Below are 26,587 nucleotides of genomic sequence, written 5' to 3' on the forward strand. Positions count from 1 at the left end.
AGCCAGGGCCTAAGGCCTAGGTGACTGCTTGTCACATGGCTAGGGAACAGTGTTCCATGGTTATGACTATATGGTCATGAGGAAGGTTATGTTGGTGACTAGTCAACATGCACCTATCCTGTTTAAGCTAGTGAAAGGATCGCTTATCTCTAAAGCCCCGGTGACCCTATCGTCACATGGCTATTGGGTACTGAACCCACCTTAGTGACTTTTCAATTGTCACTCTTCTTGATAACTCTACAAAATAGAGTTATTTTACCACTTTTTATGTGCTAATTATTGCTTAATTCTTGAGTTTTTAATTGATTTATTAAGTTTTTAAGTAATTTTGAATTTATTAGGTTTATTTTGATTTTATATATTTTTGTGTGTTTTTATAGTTATTTTGTTATAAAATGTTGTAATTAATTATTTAAATTATTGTGTCTAGTTAGAAGTAAAAAAATGTGTGTTTTATTGAAACTAAATGTTAAATTAAATTAAATTTTAATTAATATTTTCAATGAATTGATATGATTTATTAGATAATTGAAAATATTTAATTTATGTTTATTTTGTTAGGAATTTTGGTGTATTTTTGCTCTTGAAAAGCAAGAATAATGAAGAAAAAATTGGCATTTCAAGGAAGAGAAAGTAAAAATGTGGCATTTTCTCAAAGGGGCCAACAACAATATCTCATTTGCCCAGGCCCATGGAGCCACTCCTGCACCTGCACCCAAAGGCCCATTCCAGCTGCTGGCCTAAACCACCTCACCAGGGCCACAGCTCCTTGCAGCCACGTCCAAACTCCTCCCAGCGTGACTCCCCCAGGCAGGTCTCCTTCAGCACACCAATCCACTCAGCCATCTTCCCTGCTGAGCCTTCCCAAGCATCTGTCAACCCAGCCGTTTGTCCCCTTCAGCCAAAAATCTCCACCCAGGCAGCCTCAACTCCATTCGGCCCAGCACTTCACAGCCACCAAAAGCCACAAAGCAATTTTTTCTTGAGCTCATAAAAATGCCACAATGTACTATTGTCCCCTATGTTCAAAAATGCCACTTTTTACCCCACTTTTTTACACATTTTACCCCAAAACATCATTATTACACCCTATAATTTACCCATATTTTCCACATTATAATTAATTAAATTAATTTAATCAATTTAATTATTTTAAATTGATTATTTTAATGCCCAATTTTTGGCTATAAATAAGAGAGTTTAGGGGCATATTTGAGGGAGGTTACTGTTATCCCCATTTCCTGGAAGGGCTTTGGGCCTTCGCCCTGGCCCGCGGTCAGAGGACCGGCCCAGCATATGGGCCTGGCCCAAGGTCCCTTGGTTTGAATATCGCCCAAGGGAACTGGTACGGACCAGGGACTCTAGACTGGGCCCGTCTGGAGGGGTCCGGGACGTCCCTCCGGGTTCATCTTCAGCTTGAACGGTCCCGGCGATGTCCAGAGCGCCCGGACCGTCGCGGCCTACGCGTCCCTATCCCGGAGCCTGGTAGGGTCCGGGCCCGAGGTAAATGAAGCGGGCCAAAGGTAAACGGACCTGGGTCACCTCCTCCCCAGTTGAAGGGCCAGGCGTCCATGATCCTGAAACCGCCTCATCTCGCGTGGGCATTGTCCCCCACTTTTCGACTGCAGAAAAGGTCGCCTCGGGATTGCCCACTGGTGTGTCAGGACTGCGCAGCCAAGTACCCTGACCGGTCTTGTCTCCTGAATCAGCCTCGTGACTCGAAGTGGTCAGAGCCAAAGCGCCGTTTTGTCGGGTGAAGGCTTGTGTCTCAGGTCAACCAATTGGGCCTTAGCTGGTTTGAATTTCGGGTATTGTATACCTTTTTGTATTGGGCCTCCACTAGAAAGGCCCCTTGTACCTATTTCTCTGATGGGCCCGGGTCGGATCCGGCCCAGACCCGGTGTTCCCCTCAGCGTATAAATATAAGCTGTAGAACAACGCACGAAAAAGGGGGAGAAAAAAGAAAAAAAAAAGGCAGAAACTCTGTTCAGATAGAGTTAGAAAACTCCATTGTAAAAGCTTCTTATAGCTCTAATATATAGACTCGTGGACTAAGGCTAGTTAACGCCCCAACCACGTAAAAACCTCGTGTCGATCTTCTACTTTCATTATTATTATCAGTAAATATTGCTCATTAATATAGTTGCCGAAAATCTCGGTTAACAGTTACCATACTACACATTCTACACTTTCAAGACTTCTCTATTTTCTTCTTCTTCTTTGTTGTAATTTTTCTATGTGTTTTTAGAGGAAAAATTTGGGGGTTCATCCTCCAAATTTTCCTATTTATGTTTGTAATTTTTTTGTTTGTATTTTTTATTCTAGTTATGAGTTTCTAATCTTTTTAAGATTATTAAGGTGATGATGAAATAATATGTAACTAAATAATGTTTATTTTGTATGTTGATTTCCCATTTTGTGCAACAAAGTTTATGGAATTTTCTTCTTTAAATATCTTCTTTCATCTTAAATATCATGTATTTTGGATTGTTAGCACATATTTACACTTTGTTCTTCATTAGTGAAAAAACATAATATTCTTTGTGTAAGATGTGTCATTAAATTGTACACATCCATGCTTAGAACAAAAATATTATGTTTTGCCTTATAAATAATGTTCATTGATTTATTTGTTATTTCATTAGATTGATTTACACTAAATGCTTTGAAATTATAATTTTGAAAAGTGAAGAAAAATCTTATCTTTTTAAAAGTAATTTGTGCTTAAAATTATAAATCTATTTGGAAAATGATAGTTTGATTTATTTTAACTATCACTAAAACTTGGGAATCAATGTACTTATAAATATTATTGAATTTATATTTTGTGGATTCTAATCCTTAATAATCTTATTTTACCATCTTGTTTACAATTATTAATTTAGTATTATATATTGTCTTTAATTTCTATATTATTGTATTTTATTTTATTTTCATTATTCAAAAGTCTCTTCAATCTTTGGAGCTAGGTTAGAATTTGTTAATTTTGGTTTAAAATAGTTTTCTTTTCGATTTTAGACAACTCATTTGGGTTCGATTTCGTGCATACATGAACACTATATTTCATATACGATTCATGCGCTTGCGAGTTATAAATATTTAAAACATACATGTTTTGGGTCCATCAAGTTTTTGGCGCCGTTGCCGAGGAGTTGCAAGAAAAGAAACGAATTTTATCTCAAGGTTAGTGAATTCTTCTACTAGTTATTTTAATTTTTGCACTAAAAATATATATATTTATATAAAATCTAAAAAAAAAGATAAAAAAAAATTTGGGACGGTTCTACCACCCATAAAAAAAATATTTATATTTCTATATTTGTTGTTTTTTTTAGTTGACGACACTTGTGCCTCCTATCTATCTTTTTAATTTTTATAGTTGACAACACTTGTGCCTCCTATCTATCCTTTTAATTTTTATAGTCGATGACACTTGTGTCTCCTAATTTTGTTATAATTTTGTTGTAATTTATCTTGTTGTTATTGTATTTTTTTTTTTATTTTTGCAAGTTACTAGTTGATTGTAATTTTGCCTCCTAGTCTTTTATCTTATGTTTTAGTTTATGACACTTGTGCCTCTTAATCTTTACCTTAATTTTGTTATGGTTGATGGCATGCTATGCCTCCCTACTCTTGCCTAATTTTTGATAATCTTACTTAATTTTATCTTATTTTTCTTTGTCTTTTATCATATTGTCGGGTAAGTGTTTAATATCTTAACCTTGTTTTTATTCTCTTAATTTTATTTTCTTGTTCTTTTTTCCTTAATTTTCATCTTAAAATATATATATATATATTTAGTTTGTCATCTAGTTTTTTCCATATGGATCATTTTAATTATAGTTGGAATTCTGAGTACAACTATTATGAACACTCAAATTTAAATTATGGAGAAACTAATGATATGCATGATTATGGCGAATCCTTTGATATCCCATTTTCCCCCACCTATAATCCAAATTTTTCATGGAGTCATACCCAATCTCAAATGAATCAAGGGCATGAATTCAACATGCCTATTCCAAGTCATGCCCAATCCGACCTATCATATCCCATTAAACAAGAAACGAGCCAATCTTTAGAGGATACCCTACAATAGTTCATGCAATCAACCTATCAAATCTTACTAGCCCAGTCTCAGTCAATCTCAAAAATTGAGACAATAGTAGGACACCTTGCAACTGTTATAGAGTCAGAAAAACAAGTTTATTCCAACCAACACATTCTCAATTCAAATAGTCAAATTGAAAATGAAAAGGAGAATGAAGTTATTGAAGAACTTGTAATATGCATCCAACCCCCTAATGAAACAAAAGAATTGGATGAAATAATTTTCGAGGCTCATGAGGAAAATGCAAAAGATATAATTACATCTCAAGAGTCCATAATTGAACAAATTTGTATATTTACTCAAAATGAAAAGGAGTCTAATATAGATATGCAATTTTCGTATTTTATTGATATTCCATTAAAATTACATATTTCTAATTTTCTTGTAGGTGTGATGTTATTAATTATTACTTATGGCATTTGCATCAAAGTCATAACTCACCCTACTAATGAAATTTTACACCATCGATTGGGTGTAGGTTAAAAGAAAAAAAAATTATAGTCGAGCTAAAGACTATAAACTAAAGCGCTTTGTGGGAGGCAACCCATACTTTTCATATTTCATTTTATATTTCACTTTTGTTGTGTGTTATGTTTCATGTTTTCCAAATTCCAAAAAGCTTGAAGGAAACTTCTTGCCCAAAAAGAAAAGAAGAGAAGAAAACAAAACAGTCAAATCAATGAAGCATTCATCAAAGGGAGTATTTCTTAATTTTTTCTATTTTATTAAACATCGAGGACAATGTTTCATTTAATTTTGGTGGTAATGTGTATGTATTTTTCTTTGTGTTTATGCATGTTTTTCATTTGTTGTAAAATTAAAAAAATATATATTTGTTTTTCTTTTTGTTTTTATGTGATTTTAATTTGTTATATATATTTTATTTGTTTTGTTTGAAAAAAAAAATATTGGTGATTTTCATTTTCCAATGATAAGAATTATGATTGAAATTATTCTTAGTTCTTAGGAAAATATAAATAATTATTAAGCTTTACTTTTAATTTTTAAGTTATTTTTGTTTAAATATATATTTTTCATAATAGGTCACTTTTCTATTCTATTCGATTTTGTGATATTTGGATATAGTTTATTTAAACATTAAATTCTTTAAATCTCTAAAAAGAAAAATTGAAAAATCCTAGAATTTACTTGATTATCTCTTGAGGTTTGATTTATTTTTGTTTGCATAAGCTTGTCTAAATGTTTGCATGATGATTTAATATTTTTGTGTTTGTATGTTAAGTATATATTTTGAAAACAATTTTAACTTTTCAAATTAATTACATAAGCTTTACTTTTATTTGTGATTTTCTTTCAACTATTTCCGTTATGTAATCTTTGACAAAAACATTAGACATCACCAATTAAAAAAAAAAATTGCGTGTGTTTTTAATTTTTCTTTTGCTCGAGGACTAGCAAATTATTAAGTTTGGGGGTGTGATAATTCTACAAAATAAAGTTATTTTACCACTTTTTATGTGCTAATTGTTGCTTAATTCTTGAGTTTTTAATTGATTTATTAAGTTTTTAAGTAATTTTGAATTTATTAGGTTTATTTTGATTTTATATATTTTTGTGTGTTTTTATAGTTATTTTGTTGTAAAATGTTGTAGTTAATTATTTAAATTATTGTGTCTAGTTAGAAGTAAAAAAATGTGTGTTTTATTGAAACTAAATGTTAAATTAAATTAAATTTTAATTAATATTTTCAATGAATTGATATGATTTATTAGATAATTGAAAATATTTAATTTTGATTTAATTTATGTTTATTTTGTTAGGAATTTTGGTGTATTTTTGCTCTTGAAAAGCAAGAATAATGAAGAAAAAAAATGGCAACAAAGTTTATGTTTGTAACTAAATTTTTGCTCCAAATTTTCCTATTTATGTTTGTAATTTTTTTTGTTTGTATTTTTTATTCTAGTTATGAGTTTCTATTCTTTTTAAGATTATTAAGGTGATGATGAAACAATATGTAACTAGATAATGTTTATTTTGTATGTTGATTTCCCATTTTGTGCAACAAAGTTTATGGAATTTTCTTCTTTAAATATCTTCTTTCATCTTAAATATCATGTATTTTGGATTGTTAGCGCATATTTACACTTTGTTCTTCATTAGTGAAAAAACATAATATTATTTGTGTAAGATGTGTCATTAAATTGTACACATCCATGCTTAGAACAAAAAATATTATGTTTTTCCTTATAAATAATGTTCATTGATTTATTTGTTATTTCATTAGATTAATTTACACTAAATGTTTTGAAATTATAATTTTGAAAAGTGAAGAAAAATCTTATCTTTTTAGAAGTAATTTGTGCTTAAAATTATAAATCTATTTGGAAAATGATAGTTTGATTTATTTTAACTATCACTAAAACTTGGGAATCAATGTACTTATAAATATTATTGAATTTATATTTTGTGGATTCTAATCCTTAATAATCTTATTTTACCATCTTGTTTACAATTATTAATTTAGTATTATATATTGTCTTTAATTTCTATATTATTGTCTTTTATTTTATTTTCATTATTCAAAAGTTTCTTCAATCTTCGGAGCTAGGTTAGAATTTGTTAATTTTGGTTTAAAATAGTTTTCTTTTCAATTTTAGACAACTCATTTGGGTTCGATCTCGTGCATACATGAACACTATATTTCATATACGATTCGTGCGCTTGCGAGTTATAAATATTTAAAACATACCCGTTTTGGGTCCATCAAAGGGCAATACTGCCCCTGGCTTCATATGCTCCTGGCTCCAAGCTGCGTATCTCAGCTTGCTGTCAGGATTTCCATCTCCTGGAGCGCGGCAACTCCGCTCATGGGAGGTCGGGGCTCGACACCTTAGGAAGCCTGATAGTCCTATACCGTGAAAGGCCAGAATATAGGTTATCTGGCCTAGTGACGTAACCGAGCTCCAGTAATGCTCGACCTCGAAAAATTCTTTCCTCGGCTGCGAGGTAGAGGGTTCCCCCATCAGTGAGAACTGAAGATCACCTGGTTTGAAGGCGATTGTGACTTTAAGCGTAAGATCGAGAGGGATCAGTCTAGGCTCGGTGTCCGGATCTGGATGAAGGGCGACCTTTAGTCTTTTCCTTTTCCCTTCTTCGATTTTGTCTATCTGACGTCGGAAGTGGTCTTGAGTGTCCTCTTGCTCACCTCTCAGTTCGTGCTCCCGGATTAAGCGTTGGTTGCAAGTGAATGCAGATTCCAGGCTCGAAGCTACTGGTGAGTAAGGAATTGCAAGCTTTGACCCCCACCACTTTCTCGAATTCTGTGGCATGTAACAAGAAAGCAAAAGGGTAAGGGCCAAGCGAGCCAGAAATAAAGAGATAAATAGTACCTAAGCTCGAATGATCGAGACTACAAGGCAAGCTCGACCCAAAGGAAGAGACCAATCTCAGAGCGTGTATTCCATCGAAAGGAAGGGAGGTGGATCAGTTATGAGAAATCCCGAAATATTAGGGAAAAAAGGTGGCGGTTGTCTAAAAGGTGATATTTTTGGGAATCGTGCATTCCTTAAAAAACCCTGATTTTTTACCCGATATCTTGGTGTGCAAGATATGGTTTCTAAAATTTGAAAACCCAGGAAATGAACCATTTTTGGACCTTCTTTCGCAGATACAGGGTTTGAGCCTAATGTCTATCAGTCGAAGCACCCTAATCCTAGTGCACTAAACTAGTATAAATCCTAGCACTCACGGTGTAACAGAGGCAAAATCATACAAAAAAAAAGTACATGTATAACGTAAAGAATCCATAAACCGAAAACTTACACAATGTGATCGGTGGAAACAGAGAAATAGATGATTGAATGAGCGGTTGCAAGTGCGATCTCATTGAATCAAAAGGTCCAACCGTGCTTTGTCTTCTCGGCTTGGAGAACATGCAAGAACTAGGCAAAGAAGTGTCTGGTTTTTTTCTCTCTGAGAAGTTGAACATGAAAAAAAGAATGGGGAAGAGGAAAGGGGGTATATTTATAGACCCTCAGGGATTGTAAAAGTTGAATTAATCTGAGTCATTAGCCAGATTCCGTATCAGATCCGACAGTCAGGGACAAATGACACGATGGTACCATAAAGCTGGCAGGCAAACGATCATGGGCAGAGTTTCAAGGCACTCGAGTACCTTGAGTAAGAAATACCCAGCTGACGCGTGTCCATACTCGAGTGTGTGACGGAACGGTTCCCGAAGGAAGTAGTTCAAAAGTTTCCTTCTCATAGGATTCGAACTAATACTTTTGAGGGGGCAAAATTTACACCCAAATTTCGAGACCCTCGAGATTGTGATCTCGAAAGCTGGACTCGTCATTGTGAGCTCGAAATATCTGAAACACATATGCATGGTGTCGAACCCTCGAATCAAGATGGCAACATCGAAGACATTTTTTAACCTCGAAGTTCTTTCTGAGCTCGAAAGAACTTAGCATCGGGATATACCCGATGTCAGGTGTCTGCGGATCAAGTAGCCCGAGCTTGGCATGAGTATAAGCTCGGAGTGTGACAGCCTCAGTGGTATTTACCTGCTCCGAGCTGGTCTTGGGGAAAGGTGCCTAGCTCATAACTTATCTATAGACCTGGACTGGCATGATGCTGATTGCCAACCTCGAACGACTTAGTGGGTCATCTGATGAGACACAGTCCATGCATTTGAAAGATACTTATTGTTGTAACATCCCAACATTAAAGGGATATTAACAAGTCTGTTATATGCCCCCTGGTCTTCAGGGGACGTTTTTTTGTATATAGAAGTTACAGAATTTAATATCATTATTTTCATTAATAAATAGGAGTATCTTCCCGAAATATGTGGGAACAAACTCTGAGAACCCTCTATAAATAGATAGGTCATGAACATTTGTAGGGGACGGATCTTTGATATCTTGAGATAATTTCTGGAGAATTCATCCCTGAAGGATTTCCTGAAATTTCCAAAGTCTTAATAAAATTGACTCGTGGACTAAGCAGAGTTAACTGCTGAACCACGTAAAATTCTTGTTGTTTTACTGTATTATTCATCTGCGTCATAGTTCCTATTGTTTATTTGCTCTACGTTTTAAGTTGACGAAAAATGGCGTCAACATAAACAATGTGCAAAAGAGTAAAAACAATGTACTAAATGTACATTCAATGTAAAAAAACAACAAATATGTTTTGTAGCTACAAATTACCAAAAGACCAAAAGTTCAATATGTACAATTACTAGAAAACCACCTACAACGTGTAACTATTCACATTAAATATTATAAAACCGGTTATATCCGGTGGCTTTCACAGTTGCATTAACTGTGCGATGGGACAAACTACACTATTTAGCTTCACTTTTTATCAGAAAGTGTTACGGATAAGTTTAAAATTAGCCAGTTTAATGAGTTCTTAATTAAAATTACCTCATAAATATTTTTAGTTTAGTTCTACCTATTTTTATTACAGACAATTCCAAAAATACCCTTGACCACATGGTTCTCTTCTAAAAATAGTATCCACAGATTATAGGGGTATAATATGTATATTGATTGAAATAGTGGGTATTATACTAAAACTTAAAAATTGTAGATAAAAAAAAAAAAAGACTTACCTAAAAGTGGCTACTGGATCTAATTTCTACATAGTGTTACAATGTAAGTCCAATAATAGTACAAATTGAGGCTCCCTTTGACTATTTTCTGACTGAACCGTTCCGTGAACGGAATATAATCCAAGGCTATATGTATGCATACTCATAATTCATAGTTTCAGTTCATACAAAAGGTTAACTAATAATACATAAAGATCGTAACATTTCGAGCTAAATTAGTTAAGACAGCTTCCAAGCTTTGCCACCTTTAAAGCTAAACTTTTTAAGTCTTCCAAAAAACATGACAATGATTAAGATAAACTTTCCTTCAGAACTCCATTTCCCAGAAAAGCCATAATACCTGTCTGTACAATCACCCTCTTGTTGGAGTCGTCGTTTACAGCTATAGCCAGTTGAGAAGCCAACGTTACCATATGCGCTGCAAATAAATATATATTAATTAATTGGTATATACATATTAAGCTTTCACACTCATTAAATATTGATACAAATTAAGTTCATATGAAAATGGTAAAAAGTAGGTAGAACAACTGACCTTACTACTTCAATGATAACGTTTAAGACGTTAAAGTTGAGGGGATCGTTCTTCATGTTTTTTCTCTCCGTTATAGAAATAAGAATGACAAAGATGGACAAATAAGAGAGTGGTGAGACTATGAAACACTCCAATAATAAAGTCTTTCTTCCATGACCAGTACTAGTATTATTGTCATCTGAGGAAACCTTCTTTTGATGATCTTTGTAATTTATGGGGAAGAAGGAAGTATATGGAGGAAGATACCTAAAACATCAAACATGGTATCATGTAAACCTAAAGTTTAATTATCAAAAAATTAAAACGAAGATCGATATATCTCTTAACTAAAATGAATTAATTTATAATGCAGTACAAGTCAATTTATTGGAACCCTGACCTAACTTTGTATACAATTTTTTTTAATTTTTTTATTTTCCAACAATATAGTGTACATGTACTTAATAAAAATCTACAGCAAGCTCCCCATATACCGCACCTTAATATATATATATATATATATATATATGTTTAGCACAATTCCTTTATCAAATTCATATACTGTTTTTATTCTAATAGTTATATTTCTTTATATTAATATTATATTTGCAGTTAGAAAACTAATCTTGATTTTTAGAGATTATTATATATTATTTAAAAACCTTTTTATTTATAGAACATATAAAAATAGCATATTATATTGTTTGTCAAAGAAAAAAAAAAGAACATGTTATATTCAAAATATAGTATTATATAGTATTTAATAACATAATAAATTTATTATAAGAATTTTATTTTTAGTTATGTTTATATGATCATATGAATATATATAAATATATATATATATACTTTTCTTAAGTCTAAAGGAATGAGAATTAAGAAAATGAAAAGATAAAAATAAAATATTTTTCTGTGTATTTTTATTTGTCCCAAAATTGAAGGGTGGTCTCTTTTTTTTCGACTTCTTCAAAGAGAGAAATAATTAAATTTTTTATATATATTTATGAGGTAAAGTGAAAAAAATTAATAATTAATGTAGAATTAATTATTGTAATATTATATTTAAATCTTAACTACATAATCTAATGGTTAGATACAGTCACTACTTAGAGGACCCTATACAATTTGTGCTAATATTATTATTGATTGATGAATCGAATGTATATATATTATTTATCAATAAAGATATTCATTTATATAAACTGACTTGGCCAAATCCTATCATACATAAAATAATATATTATGAGTAATTGACAGTACTCATCGTAGAGGCAACAAAAACTATCTAATGAATATATTCTCAGAGGTCTTAAGAAAACATATGCGCATTTTGCGTAATTATATATGTAGTGGGCACATAGGAACAGATGCTATACGACTCATATATTGGTAATGAAGTGACTAGCACTCACAAGTGATCTCCTATATGGTTTCAAACTAATTAAGATTCTCCATGAAAATTTTATGATCATGAATTATTGGATATATTTATTGGATCTGAATGTTGAAAAGCACAGTAGCGCTGTAGGAATATTTGAACAATATCTCATACATATATTTATACGAAGCTTTTTAGGTAAGAGTGTCACTTTTGTTCCTACAAGTTGGGCCATTTTTTTATTTTTGGTACTTAAAGAAAATATAACCAAATTTTTTTTTTATTATGATAGTTATAACAAATATCTCACTAATTTTTTAAAAACTTTTAATAATTTACATCTTTAATAATAAATCAGGCTATTAATATTTGGATCTTAATTTTGATACTATAAATTTTTCAGTATTTCCCAAAAATAATTAGAATATTTATACATCATTATATAAAAAATTTGGATTATAACTTCCTCACGTATCAAAAAATAAAAAATGATGCCTCTACCAAAATATATATTTATATTATTTATAGGATTTGGAATGTTATTCAATATCAATTAAGTCAATTGGCACTGGGATATAGAGGAACGAATATTTGTATGAAAAGAACAATGAAGAAGATCATATACATAACCTTTTCAATAAATAAAAGAAACTTAAATAAATGCAAGGAAAGAGAAATTAATACTTTCCTTGATGTTACCAGATAATAGTTTCCTATATAAAAAAGATGGATTTCGATCATGCATGTTCCACTTTCAAAAAGGTTAAAAGAAAAAGAAAAAGAAAATATTTTAATTTATAGGTGTAGCCCAAACCATTTTTGGGATAACTTATAATAACATTCGTCCAAAAAAAAAAAAAAAACTTATAATAGTATACCCAATATGCATGCATGTATTAATTAATTATATGTGTATATTATGGTGAAGACACCAAATTAAATACCATAATATAAAATTAATAGTAATAAGATGTAATTAATTGCACGTTGGTATATAATGAAATATACATAGTTAATTTAGTAATTAGGTATTTTGTTTTTGTGGAAGGAAGAGAAGATGCATGTGGTTTAATTAAACTGATCAGAACTACTCTCATTTATTTTAATTATTATAATTTTTCTCTTTTTTTTTTTCAATAATAAAATGTTTGTTATGGTTAACATATTTGTAGCAGATTTTGATAATTTTGGAGATTTTAAGTTGTAAATAAAAAGTAGAGGTCAATATTGTAATTATAAATTTGGTATATATTTAATGATTTAAAATTTGGATGAAATTTAAAGGGATTTTTTTCATAAATATACATAAAATATAAAATAATTACAAAAATATCTTAGCAAATTTTATTTACAAAAATACATTGTCACGTTATCAAAAAATATCAAATTTCTAAAGTAATATACTTGAAATAGAAAAAATTTCGAAGTCTTCAAAAGTAACATTTTGGTTACATATAACGTCAATAAGTTATTAATTAATTTTTTTTTATAAAGAAGTTTCATTCTTGTAATTTATATGTAAATATTAGTGGTGACTCAATAGTTTAATTATTTTTTAATTTTGACTATTTTTGGATAACCGAAATTTTATTTTGTGTTTGCCAAAGTAAAGAACAACCAAATATTAGAAAAAAAATTTATTGTAATTTATGTTCTCAAAAAATATATATTTATCATTAATTAATAAATAACACAATATTATATTAATATATAATTATTATTGTATAATTAATAGAAGATAAAAAATGATTTAAAATTATTATATATAAATAACATATAAAATGTCATTGTTGTGATGAGTTAAATCACTTTTTTGGTCATGACTTGGCACTCCTGTTTTTATTCTTGCTTAATTTGACTGAACACGAAAAAATATATATAAATATATAAATAAAGTGTCAGAGATTAGACGGTCATCATGATATATTTCATAATTAATTAATGGTAAAAAAAATATACATTAAGACCAATAATTTATGCAGCTTAGGTTTTGATAGGAATGAAATCATTTATTTTGAAAATGGTTTTTGATATCCTATATATATTTAAATAAAATATGTTACGCCAAGATTGTAAATAAGTTCTAAAAAGTAGCACTACGCGCGTGTAAATGTTCCAAATTTAAATGACCAACTTTAATTTGTACAAAAAGGAAATATATGGTCGAATATTTGGAGAACCATTGAAGACTTTATATGATCAATCAAAGTTATAGTATTATTAATATATAGTATAATTAAAAGCATACCAGAAAAGAAGATATATACAAGAGGTTTCTTATCCTTTTTTATTTTTTTTAATCATTTCTATTCCTTACAACAAATGGATCAATCTCGATCGATGGTCATATTTGATATATACTGGGGTGTGTTATTTATTTTATTATATTTAATATATTTGCGCTAAGTTTTCTAAGGTCGTAAATTGAATTAATGTTATATATTATATGTCAAAGTGAATTTGTGAAAAAAAAAATATGGTACAGCATTTTATTTATTTATTTATTTTTTGGAATTACACTTCAAATAAAGTGATGATGCAAATCGATACACAATCAATAACACATTTGCAAAGGCTTATATTTGACATAAATATCTTTGTCGTGTAGAGAATTAGTATTTTTCTTTTTCTTTTAATGACTTAAATTTTCGTGAACTCTGGCCTTTGCCTAATTATTTTTAGTTAAAACAAAAAGAACTTAAATATGTGTTTTATATTTTGGGACGCAAAAATCACATATTTTATTGATAGACAATAATAATAATAAAAAAAATGAATGTGTATGGCTTTTCATTAGAATAAGGTGCAACATCTTTATTTTTATATATATAAAGTACGTAGATAACTATATTTTTTGTTTTAACTGTTCCTTTTGTTAAAAATATTTAATGAAATACACATTTAAAACTAATCAAAAATAAATATTTATTAATTATATCTCTTTATATAAAAAATATGTAGATAATATAAATTTTTGGTTTTAAGAATTTTTTTTTTAACTTTAATGGAATATTCTAAATATTTAATATAATATACGTTTAAAACTAATTAAAAGTAAAAATATTTATTAATTATAATAATATAAATTTAAATATTATAAAATATGATTATTACAATAATATTTAATGCAAAACTACATATTTAATAGTTATATTAATGTAAATTTAAATATTATAAAATATCATTATAACACTAATAAATAATACATAATCTTAATTTTTATTAAAAAAATTATCATTTATATTTGAAAATATTATATATTTTTTAAAAAACCATAAACAACGTTTTGATTTAATTTTCCTTTTAATATATTATGTGATTCTTTTATATATAATATTCTTTATTTATTTGAAATTTATATGACAATCATACAAATTTAATAAAAATAATTAATAAATTTTATAAATAAAACTAAACAAACCTACATTATATATTGTTTGTATATAGTAATAAAAAAAAGTACAACTAAGAATAAAAGTTCGACAATAATAAAAATATTAAATATTTAATGTTTAGAAATAGACTTAATTTTCCTTTTTATATATATATATATATATATATATATATAAAAGAACTACATGTATAATCTTTCTTTATCTTTTTAAGATCCATTCATATCGTATAATATTATATGGTGGACCTCTTTAAAATCATCTATGCATTCATATATGTCCCTGAATGATAGGGTTATTTTAAATTTCAATCTTTGAACCTCCGATTGTTTAAAAAACTGAATAATTATGATTTATGCTAGTAGAATTATAACTAGTTGAAAATTTTAGAAACAAATCAGTATAATATATTAAGGATTGTGACTAAAATAATTTATTTATTTAATTGTTACTAAGGTTAAGTGATTAAAGTGTTTTTGTTATTTCAACTGTGCACTAGATAGGCTTTGAATACTACTCCATGCCATTATATAATGTATGTAGAATATAATATTATTGGGCACTTACAATAATAAGTGGGCTTGTGATGTTTCATAGTCCATATTATATATATGTTTTCCATTAGCCACGTTGGCACAGTTGCTCGCCCTAAGCTAAGTCTCAGTGGTTGAAGTGGATTTCTACAAGCATGCATGGGATGTGGACCTGCCACCACCACTGATCTATGCATCAACTAAATTCATATATATATATATATATATATATATATGGGAATTCTAGGTTCTCAGCGAGTGTTTACAACCCGTAAACAGTTTTCGACGCGATGTTTTTATGACCGTATATATTGTAGATATTTAGAGCATCCTGCAAATTTTTAGAAAATTCTGAATAGTTTACAGTACCGAAAACTAGGTTCAAACATGTTGTTGCACGCGTGACTAATTTTTTTTTATGCGCTTGGAAAACATGTTTGAACCTAGTTTTCGGTACTGTAAACTCTTAGAAATTTTCTGAAAATTTGCAGGATGCTCTAAATAGCTACAATATACACGGTCATAAAAAAAAGTCGTGCCGAAAACTGTTCACGGGTCAAGAAACACTGAGAGCCTTACCGATAGGGCTTAAAGTGAAACTCCTATAGAAGAATTGTTCTATATATATATGGGTAAACTCTAAAATGGTTACTACCCATAGATAGTTACATGAATGGTTACTTTAACATTAATTATTGGATTAAAATCAATTATCCATATTTATAGTTGTTAATTAATATTTCTAAAAATAAATTTTGATTTTTTTTAAATTTTTTGAAGGATTACGTGATGAAAAATGTGTATTTATTATGAAAATATAATATTGTAATTTTTTTCATTTTTTAAATATATATCAATTTTTAAATATAGCTAGTATTTTTTATTGGTTAAAAACACCATTAATTATGATAAAAAGAAAAATAACTAAATTAAAAATTAATATTGAAAAAATATATATAAGTGACTTGCTAGACTGAGTAACTTTGTTGTCACATATTGTTTGTACCAATCTATGGCTGTGTGTGTGCGCCTTCATTTATTTATTTTAAAAAGTCACCATCCATATTTAAATTCCATCTATATAAAAAGTTATAAAATAGTAACACGTTAAAATCTTAAAAGTGTTCAAATATACCATTATTATAGTGTTGTAATTATTTTGTCCGTACGTATGAAAACATAACTGTATATTATCAGTTTTTCACTTCTTTGCTGGATTAAATTATTGTCAGTCTAGCAAAATATATATAAAAATATGTATGTAGACAAAGAAAGGTATATATATATAAATATAAATCTATAAACTTACATCATGACGACGAAGAGCACCAAGATTGCTGAAGAAATAGTAGATATATCGACCACCGATTCCCCTGCATGCCTTGAATTGACAACCTGAAACAAAGCGGCCACGAATTTCTGATAGAATGTCATACCATCCATGGCTTCCGAATTCCACTCCAGAGAGCAGAATAGTATGAGTTGCACCAATATGAACCCAAATACAGTCAAGGCAAGAAGAGTTGACTGAACACTAGAGAGCAAATGGTCATAACCTATTTCCTTACAGTTTCTTAACAAGTAACCAAACTCTCTTCTCTTTGTTATCTTTCCCAAACTCCAAATTATTAAACGAAGGCACACCGGATACAAAGTGTTGCCTAGAAGGATTTGAGAAATAAGGATCAACAAGAGCCCTGAATTTCTCTTGAAAACAATCACGTTTTCGTTGGTGGGAACGAATCCACAGTTTGCGAAGGTAGAAACTATGGTGAACACGGAAAATGTTTGTGTTTTGATGCCTTTGGTGTTGAGTACTTCCCTTGCTGAGGAAAAAAGACTTATGTATGAAGAAAGCAAGGCTGAACCAACTAGATGAACTAATATGAGATACCCCAAAACGACATAACCCAAATACCTAACAGAATTATTTTTTAGAGATTCATTATTATTGTGGATGTCAAAGAGATTGTTGGAATACTCATCTTTCTCTGGACATGAATGTGAGATGCTATATAGCTCGATTTGCTCAAGTATTGACTTAGAATTTTTCATGTCATTAACGGTTATGGTGGTATCTGTATTTTGGTGTTTGGGAAATTTGGACCTTTCTATTTGGATTCCAAGCATGGAAATGAAGGCTTCTCCCCCCAATAACATTAAGATGGTGAGAATAATAAGCTGGGAATTGGACAAAACCTCCATTTCGATGGTTGACATGCTTGAAACAGTAGCTGCTGAGACAGAAGTGAAGAACAGATCTAACTCATTGGGGATGAAAGGGTGAGTACTACTAGAAGTTCTTGGCTTTGTGAAGACACTCAAAGCCAAATAACCCACCAGCGATAAGGTTAAGAAGTAACTAAGCTGAACGAAAAAAATGTTAGAACGAAAGAGTAGGTAGCTAAATAAGGTGCTGAGTGATCTTTTAGAGGGACTACCATAGAAAGGCTCAAGTTTCTTACTGAAAGAGGCAAAGTTGTTCTTCATCATCATATTATTAGTAACTGAAAGAGGCAAATTATGAAATTTAAGAAGGCCAAGGTATTAGTGCTACAATTTGAGAGTTGTTCTTTGGTGTTGGTATATTGGCGTTTAAATAATGGAGTAGCAGCTGATGCTGTTCATGAAGAGTTACCTTTAGGCACTATAACTCTTTAGTGGCATTTCCCTGTTTATGTTAATTTACCCGTTCTAATTAATGGCCAAGACAATGGCCACTTGTCATGATTTTCAGGGCAATAATTGTTGAGAAGAATATATATATATATATTATCAGATAAGATACGATATGGTAGAGGGAACATATACTTAAGGTACTGTCGTATCAGTATTTACACACGTGATCTATTAGCTATAGTCTGTGATGATGAGAACAATGTTTTGAATCTTATGATTATCATTTCTCACTTCGACTTTTTTATTCTTGACATGATATGTGAAATTCTGATTTTAATAATTAATCAATTAATTAGTAAATTAATTAAGACGTGTAATGGTAATTAAATGTTGAAACAGATTTCAGATCTGTCGGGACAGAATATGAACTTGTCACGATAGAAACTGAACACAATAACACTACAACAATTTTGATATTTAATTACAGTGATTAATTACATGTTAAAAAAAACGTAACGGTGTTAATAAATTCAAAACACTATATTTAGTAATATTTAGCATAAAAGAGATAAATAAGAGTCCTTCTCACAAAAACTAGTCAAACAAAATCCCTCACTACATACTCTTTCACGATCTGATTGATCTCTTAATTGATTTCTCAAACTTCTATATCTTTTTTATTTCCTTAATTTCTCTCATCTTCCAATTGATTTCTCAAACTTCCAATTGATTTCCTAAAATTAATGGCAGCCCTAGGCAGATGACAATGCTTCTCAACAATTTTGTTCTTCAACGATCAATGGGACTTTTCAGCAATTTTGTTCTCTGACGATTAGTGGAACATTTTGGAGAGTTCATTCTCTAGTATTATTTTCAGCAAGTACTAATCCTAAACATGAATGCATCTTCATATTCCATTTTCCTTCTCTCTCTACGCTCTAAGCTCTACCATCACGATCTCTCTCTCTCTTGCAATCTCAGCCAAGAAGTCGCTGCCGGCGCCGTTTCCCGCTAAGTCCAGATAATTTTATGATTTGTTTTCTTTTCTCAGGCTGTGTTTTTTGTTTCTTATCCATGGATTTATGCTACTGTGCGGTGGATTGGGAAAAATAATAGGTCAATCTCTTTCTCTCGCCACTTTCATCTCAATAACAAAGATGGCTTCTCCTTATTATTATTGTTTAAATTTATTCTTCCAATGCTCTTGAATTTAATTTATGATTTCCAATTTGAATTAGGGTAAACTTGTTCCACTTGATTGTTGTTCGTCATGTTTCATTACTTTTTTTATTTCAATTCAAAATAATAAGATTTATTGATAATTTTAGGATTAATTACATAAAACACTGTATGTTTAAAAAAAATTTGAAATATACGGTGAATATAAATAATTACATATATACGGTGCTTTCAAAAAAAATATACGGAGATTAGTAAAAGGAAATAAAACAAGAATACAATTCATTAATGTATCAATTTGGTCTCTAATAGGTAATGAATAACTTTTTTTTATGTCAGAAGAAGTGTGATGAAATTTTATTTTGTTGTTTACTCATAAAAAAAGAAACATCATTAATTGATGTAATTTAATTATGTTGATGTGATATAATAATATTCAATCATTTTCTTTTCAATTTTTGTATTTTTATTTATTTAAAATGAATGTATTATTAATATTAAATAAATATTTATGCTTGCATAAATTATAATATTTTCAATAAATATAATCTATTTCTATACTAGTAGTTATATATTTTTTTTAATATTTGTTACTTATATTATGTAATCAAACATTTTTGTATATATTAGTTACAAAATAAAATAGTATCTTTTAATAAGAAACTTAGTTTTATAAATTTTTTTACAAACATGTACTAAATTCACAAGTTAATTTTATAAATTTTTGTAACAATCATGTTAAATAAATTTTATAAATATTTATGTAAATGTTAGTTACAAAATTAAACTTTTTAGTTGTGAAATTAGTTTCGTTAATTGTTGTTATAAAATGTAAAATTTGTTTAAAAAAATATTGTATTTCACCACTATATATATTTATTAAAGTGTTTTATAAATAATGAATATCTTAAATTTATATTTTTAAGTTGTATAACATAAATATGAAGGTTCCTATAATTATTTGGTACAATATTGTAACAATATGGAAAAAATATAATATTTTTATGTATATTTTGGTTATGATTTCTTAACTATAAAATATTTTCGTAAATGTTAGTTACAAAAATATATTTCTTAGTTATAAAACTAGATTTGTAAACTATTGTTACAAAAATAAAAAATTTAGTTACAAATTTGTTTGTAAGTTTTATCTACAAAAAAACAAAAAAAAATCTACAATTCTATAACGGATTTTGTAAATACTATTTACAAACACGTAACAGATATTTACAAGTTTGTAACAGATATTTACTAGTTTGTAAACGTTGTTCACAAAAAATTGTATTTTACAGCTTTTATTTATGATTTTGCCACTCTGTATTTACAATTTTGCCATTCCGTGTTTTTATCCAAAAATTCCGTATTTTTGTAATGCACCGTATTTTTCAGATTTTTTTTAACTTTTAGTGCATTTTTGTAAATTTCCCATAATTTTATTGGTAAAATTAGGGCCTTTTTGGCATATAGTATGAAATTCAACTTTTTTATTCTATGTTTGCGCATTGTTAGTTGTATGATGATGTTTTGTTCTTTGTTTTCATATTGCTCATTCTCTTTATAAAAGTTTTTGATTAACAAATTTATCAACTGTAAAAATAGCATCTCATACATATATATAGAAGACAGTATAATCAATGTTTTAATTATACATTTTGTAACCAAAATATTATTCTTCTTATGATTTTGATTTCTAGTGAGTTTAGGCATATTTGTTGTATTTTCATGAGTTTTGATACGTGCCCACCATTCGTTTGTAATAATGTTTAATGAAAATATAAGTTTATTATTGTGGTTTTTTAATTCTATCTACATAATTTCTTTGTTCAAATTAGTTACAAGTTTGTTTTGAACATGAATATATTAATATTCTAACTCTTTTACCTCAGGCTCTTGCCAATAGAGAACAAGCCAACAAAAAATCGGACTTCTTTGTTCCGTATAATATTCTACCACTTGATCATGGAGGTATTCAGCAAGCAATAATACAAATAAATGAGGTTTGGTGCTGTTTGGATGATCCAATTTTTCTTTCTTTATTAGTTTTTTCAATTCTAATTAAAGACTCAAGTTAGAGTTTATGTACACATTGTTGGAACAGCACCATGGTGTTAGAATATTTAAGCATTATGATAAACTTGCCTAAATGACACAAATAAAGGCTGCAATTGCAATTGTTCGCAATGTCCATGGTTTACCTTCAGCCCAAGACTTTCAGAGGCATGGAGAATTCATTGACTTGTGTGATTTTCTTCAGTATTGCTTTGGATTCCAGGTACTTTAGATCAGCTACAATACGAGATGATCTGATAAGCTATGTGCTATTTCTTCTGCATTACTCATATTTTGATGCTTCTCTAAATTTTCAGAATGTGTTTTCTAACCAGGAAGGCAATCTTGCCAACCAGAGGGAACATCTGATTCTTCTCCTTGCCAATATTCACATTCGGAAAGCTAATAAGCAGTCTATCTTGAAGGTATTCTGATTGTTAATTAAGGTTGTAAAGCTTTGGCTTTAACTAATCCTCTTATATAAATTTGACTTTATGATATTTGCCATCACAATTAGAAGATGTTGTTGTGGATGAGTTAATGAGGAAGTTCCTCAAAAATTATAAAAACTGGTGTAAATTCCTGCCAAAAAAAAAGAAATATCTGGTAAAATACATTTCCATTGGTCATGTGATTTTGTTATCCTTTATGGCGTACTCTTATTTATGCTACATTAGAAAGAAAAAATATTAAGAAGAGGAGAAGTCTCCCTATGATTTAGTGTTGGTTTTGCAATGTGCAGGCTGCCTTACGTAAAACAAGAGGCTCAGCAATATAAACTTTTGTACATTGGGCTTTACCTTCTTATTTGGGGAGAGGCTGCAAACTTGCAGTTCATGCCAGAGTGTTTATGTTATATTTTTCACCATGTAAGCTGGAACTTCCTTGCTCTAACTATTTCCATGAACTGTAATTTGTTAATATCCACCATCAATTGTTGTCTTTTACAAGAAACTTTATTGAATATATTATTGTTATTTGATGATTTTTGTTTGGTTTAAGATGGCTTCTGAATTGCATGGTATGTTAACTAGAGTTTATTAATCCCAAAATATGGGAGAAAGTCATGCCAGCATATGGTGGACCAGAGTCTTTCCTTAACAACGTAGTTGCCCCCATATACACAGTTATACAAGAGGTAATTCTTGATTTCAATATGTATTCAAAATTACATGTTTATATTTTCTCTTGCTTTCACATCTCTAATTGCTTGTTCAAAATTTGTAGGAAGCCATGAAAAGTAAAAATGGGACAACTGACCATTCAATTTGGAGAAACTATGACGATCTCAATGAGTATTTTTGGTTAGAATGAATTTTGAGTCATAAGTTTGTCTACTTTCCAAACATTGCCAGGTTCTGTTAAAATGAAGTTGTAACATCTACCAATGCTTTTGCAGGTCTCCTTATTGTTTCCAAATAGGATGGTTGATGCGTCTGGTCCACAATTTCTTCTGTACTAAATTACCCAGAGATAAGGAGGCTTTAGAATCAAGTAAAGCTAAAGAGATAAGAGGAATAAGACGAAGAAGAGGACGAAGAAGAGGACGAGGACGAAGAATTTGGGGTACTACATTCACTAAATCACTTATATGATAATTGGAAATGTTCTTTCTTTGCATTTATTTTCTGCTTCTATATTCCCAAAAAAAATATATATATAAATGGAATTTTTCAATAAAGTCTCTGTTTTGCTGAAGTAGTAATTGATCTCTTTTGATGTAGTTCTTTAATTAAAAAGGCATTCTAAAATATGGCTTATTAATGAAGCAGATTAGACAAACATGCATGTATAGTAAGATTTTTTTTAATAAAAATTGTATGTATTTTTTTTTTCTTTTGTTTTGTACATAATCAATATGTGTGTACATATATATATATATTTATTTGTGTTTGAATTGTTTTAGATTGAGAGAACTCAGAGAGTGTTGTAAGTATTAGAATACAAGAAAGAGCATAGAGTTTTTATGTGTTGAGAGAAAGCTTGAGAGCACAACTATTGTGTAAGTGTTGGTTCTTGTTCAGTGTTAAAGAATATGTTTGAAGAGTTCTTGTTCTTAATTAGTTTCTGTACATACCGGCTGTTTGTTTAATTATTTTTCTTTAGTTTGAGTAATATGTTATACTTTTGTATCTCACTCGCACGTATTTAGAAACTAAGATTGATAAATATTATAATTTGGTCAACCGCTATTTTCTAAATCTAATATCTTAATTGCAGGTTTTGAGTTTGAGTGAGAAGCTTCACTCTGTGACCTCACAGTTTGATCAGCTGAGAGCCATATGCTTCCAAGAAGCCATTAGTAGAGTAACACCAAGAAGAAAATATAAGCCTATTACCAAACCAAGTTCAGAAAATTCATCTCAATTAAACAGTTTTGAGCCTAGAGAAGCTGATCAATTTCAACCAAGCCTCTAAAAGTCAAGCAATAGCTCTTAGATGATGAAACAAGTGCTCTTCAGGTTATTATTGTGATTGCTCACCAGTGGTGTAACTACCCAAATTTGCTAATAGGGCTTAGGGCCTTGATTAGCGTGCCTGGAGGGCAATAAATGAATTAATATGCTAATATGTGAATTTATGTGAACATATGATAAAGATGCATGTTTAGTTGAGTTAAATGTGCATGTGGGCCCCATTTGGATAGTAGGGGTATAACTGTGACAAATGCAATATGTATGTGATTTATCTGTGTAGCACGGCTCGAGACAGTCCTGGGGAGCGGTTAGCTAGAAAGTCACAACGGGGTGGAGAATCCGACTCAGGGCGAGTCGAGGGGTAATTTGGGTATTAGTTATTATATTGGGTTATCGGGGAATGGAAATAAATATTTGGAGATATATTTGAGGTTAGAATGTCTAGGAGGGAATACTGGGGAAATTTACCATTTTGCCCTCGGGGACGTTTTGGTACCCCGAGCCTTGAGGTAACCTTAAAGCTTAAGTTAAATAAAACAAAGTTTAGGAAGCTAGTGGAGACTTAGAAACCGACATTCACCTTTCCTTCCCAGCTGAAGATAGTTTCTCATCTCTCTCTCTTTCACTCTCTAAGACAAACTCAAGGGAATTAAGCTTTGGGTGGCCATTAGCCAAGAACTAAGGATTGAAGCTGAGCTTGGGATTTAGAGAATCTGCATAGAAGTATAGTTCATCAAGATAAGTTCTTAATATGTTGATTTGAGCAAATTTTGTAGCTGGTTTAAGGTTGTATATTGAAGTTGCATGTGGGCTAAGTTTGAATTGGGATTTGATTGTTAGGCTGAGTTTTGGGGGCTGGCTTTTGATAGGTTTCGATGTTAAAACTGGGCTAGAACCTTTGTGATGATTATCTAGGATTGCTAGTTTGGTTTTGGGTGAATTGGTTTGAAGAAAATGCAGGAACAGGATGAAGATTTCTGGGTTGGAGGCTAGGACCGCGGCCCTAGGAGGGGCATGCCGCGGCCCGTGTGCGCGCGCGGCCATGGGAGGCCAAGAAGCTTGAGGCGCGCCGCGGCACTTGGTGATGCGCGCCGCGGCCCGTGTGTGTTACAGGGAAGTGCTAGCCTTTGTTTCGAGGCTAGCCGTGACGCTTGTGGGTAAGGCCGCAGCTCTTAGTGTCAGTTTGAGTTTTTAAGTGTGTTTAGGTTTGGGAACTCAGTGGTTAAGGCTCGGGATGGATTTTATCACCCAGATTGATAGAATTCAAGGTCCCGGAGGTTAGAGTTATGGCTCGAAGTTATTTAATGGGTTAGAACTTGATGGATGAATATTGTTAATGTGTTGTTACTAGGGTTTCGGCAAGGCTCAAGTTAGAGGACTGTGCTCGGGGTATCGGTGCTCGGAGAGCTCGGGACGCAGGTAAGAAAACCCTTGTTCCCATAGAGCTTGTATGCAGGGCTGAGAGCAATATGTTTGAATTGCATGGCGTAGCCCTTTGATTGAATTTGTTAGTGTTCAGTATATGTTTATTATGCTATGAGTGCAATTATGTGAATGATCGGCGAGAGCCGGGAACGGTAAAGGGTCGGGAACGGTGTTGGGCACGTTGAGTGCAAGGCCGAGTACGGCATGGGGCTGGGAGCAGCGTTGAGCACGTGGAGTGTGATTTGCCAGGGCGAGACCCTAAAGGATACCTGGGATATCCTCACGGTGTAGACCGCGAACCCAGGGCCTGGTAAAGCGCCTGGGACGACTTGTCCATATGTGTTTAGCCTATTGATGGCTTGTTTATATGCTTGGTGTATGTTTTGCATATGTTATCTGTTTGTGGGTTTTCTTGCTGGGCTTCGGCTCACAGATGATCTGTGGTGCAGGTAAGGGCAATGAGAAAGTCAACCAACCTTGAGTGTAGCAAGCATGAGGTGACGTGTACATGTTTGGTCTACCTGGCTGCCATAGGCAGTGGATTTTGGGAGATGAATGTAATAAAACCTAGATTTTTTCGTTTAGCTGACTTGGTTGTATTTATATGTTGTAAATATTTTGAAACAGTATTTTGGGATCCCAAGTGTTAAACTTTTATGATTTCCAATGGAATAGAGTTATTTCCAAGGTTTTTACTCTGATTATGGCTTAATTACACTTTTGCTTTAAAAACCTCGATTAGCGAGTGATTGCATGTTTTAAACTCACTTAGTAACGGTTCTAAGGTAGTAGGGCGTTACAACTTGTGTATCTTTCTATGTTTCATCATGTTTGTCCTGTATTGTTCAATCTCCGTCTTTAGTGGTTTCTTTAAAATTGAAGCTTTTGTTGTTGCATTGCAGGTAGAGATGACTAGCCTCATAGATGCAGTTCGAGAAACAGAAACAAAGATGGTGGAAATGTCATCATTGAATCATCTTGTGGCTACACATGTTTTGCAACAAGTCAAACAAATAGAATTGGATGAAGATAGAGACATGAGACTTGGATGCTTGCAATTAATAAAGAGATAGTATTGGGCAAATGTTATAATTTATCTTTTATTAGACTCATTAGACATACTCTTTCTAAGCATGGACTTTTATTATGGTATTTTGCAATTGAAAATTTTCATTTGGGACACATGTATTGGATATATATTTTGGTTGATACAAAAAAATACATGGGTCTTTATCAAATTCTAATTACATTATTGGGACAAATAATAGATTACTTTATCAATAAAATGTAATTAAAGATAATATGATTACGTCTTGAAAATGTAATTAAAGATAATAAGATTAATCTTGAAAATGTAATTAAAGATAATTAGATTACATCTTGAAA

The 26,587-nt window shown here is 30.8% G+C and overlaps 2 protein-coding genes across 23 annotated transcripts; one reads left to right on the forward strand and one right to left on the reverse strand.

Moving 5' to 3' along the window:
- Nucleotides 1-9,691: 9,691 nt before the first annotated feature.
- On the reverse strand, nucleotides 9,692-18,120 carry LOC133800337 (sodium transporter HKT1). The gene is made up of 3 exons (XM_062238297.1): nucleotides 16,822-18,120; nucleotides 10,231-10,476; nucleotides 9,692-10,113 (listed from the first exon to the last, which is right to left on the reverse strand). Exons 1-3 carry the CDS (start codon nucleotides 18,006-18,008, stop codon nucleotides 9,915-9,917), a joined length of 1,632 nt encoding a protein of 543 aa, XP_062094281.1. The 5' UTR covers nucleotides 18,009-18,120; the 3' UTR covers nucleotides 9,692-9,914.
- Nucleotides 18,121-18,708: 588 nt separating this feature from the next.
- On the forward strand, nucleotides 18,709-26,445 carry LOC133800346 (putative callose synthase 8). 22 transcript variants are annotated; one of them, XR_009876460.1, is made up of 10 exons: nucleotides 18,709-19,247; nucleotides 21,197-21,582; nucleotides 21,695-21,784; nucleotides 22,102-22,228; nucleotides 22,394-22,497; nucleotides 22,587-22,663; nucleotides 22,759-22,925; nucleotides 23,580-25,195; nucleotides 25,651-25,758; nucleotides 26,104-26,445. XR_009876460.1 is itself a non-coding variant. In XM_062238313.1 (8 exons), exons 4-8 carry the CDS (start codon nucleotides 22,210-22,212, stop codon nucleotides 26,115-26,117), a joined length of 351 nt encoding a protein of 116 aa, XP_062094297.1. In that variant the 5' UTR covers nucleotides 18,709-19,247; nucleotides 21,197-21,582; nucleotides 21,695-21,784; nucleotides 22,102-22,209; the 3' UTR covers nucleotides 26,118-26,445. The 22 variants fall into 22 exon arrangements, 3 of the variants coding, with proteins under 3 accessions (XP_062094297.1, XP_062094289.1, XP_062094293.1); XR_009876465.1 differs by lacking the exon at nucleotides 25,651-25,758 and having other exon boundaries at nucleotides 23,580-24,933; nucleotides 25,128-25,195; XR_009876466.1 differs by having other exon boundaries at nucleotides 23,580-23,821.
- The last annotated feature ends 142 nt before the right edge of the window (nucleotides 26,446-26,587 follow it).

This window comes from Humulus lupulus, chromosome 1 (assembly GCF_963169125.1).
Source record: "Humulus lupulus chromosome 1, drHumLupu1.1, whole genome shotgun sequence".
Lineage (NCBI taxonomy): Eukaryota > Viridiplantae > Streptophyta > Magnoliopsida > Rosales > Cannabaceae > Humulus > Humulus lupulus.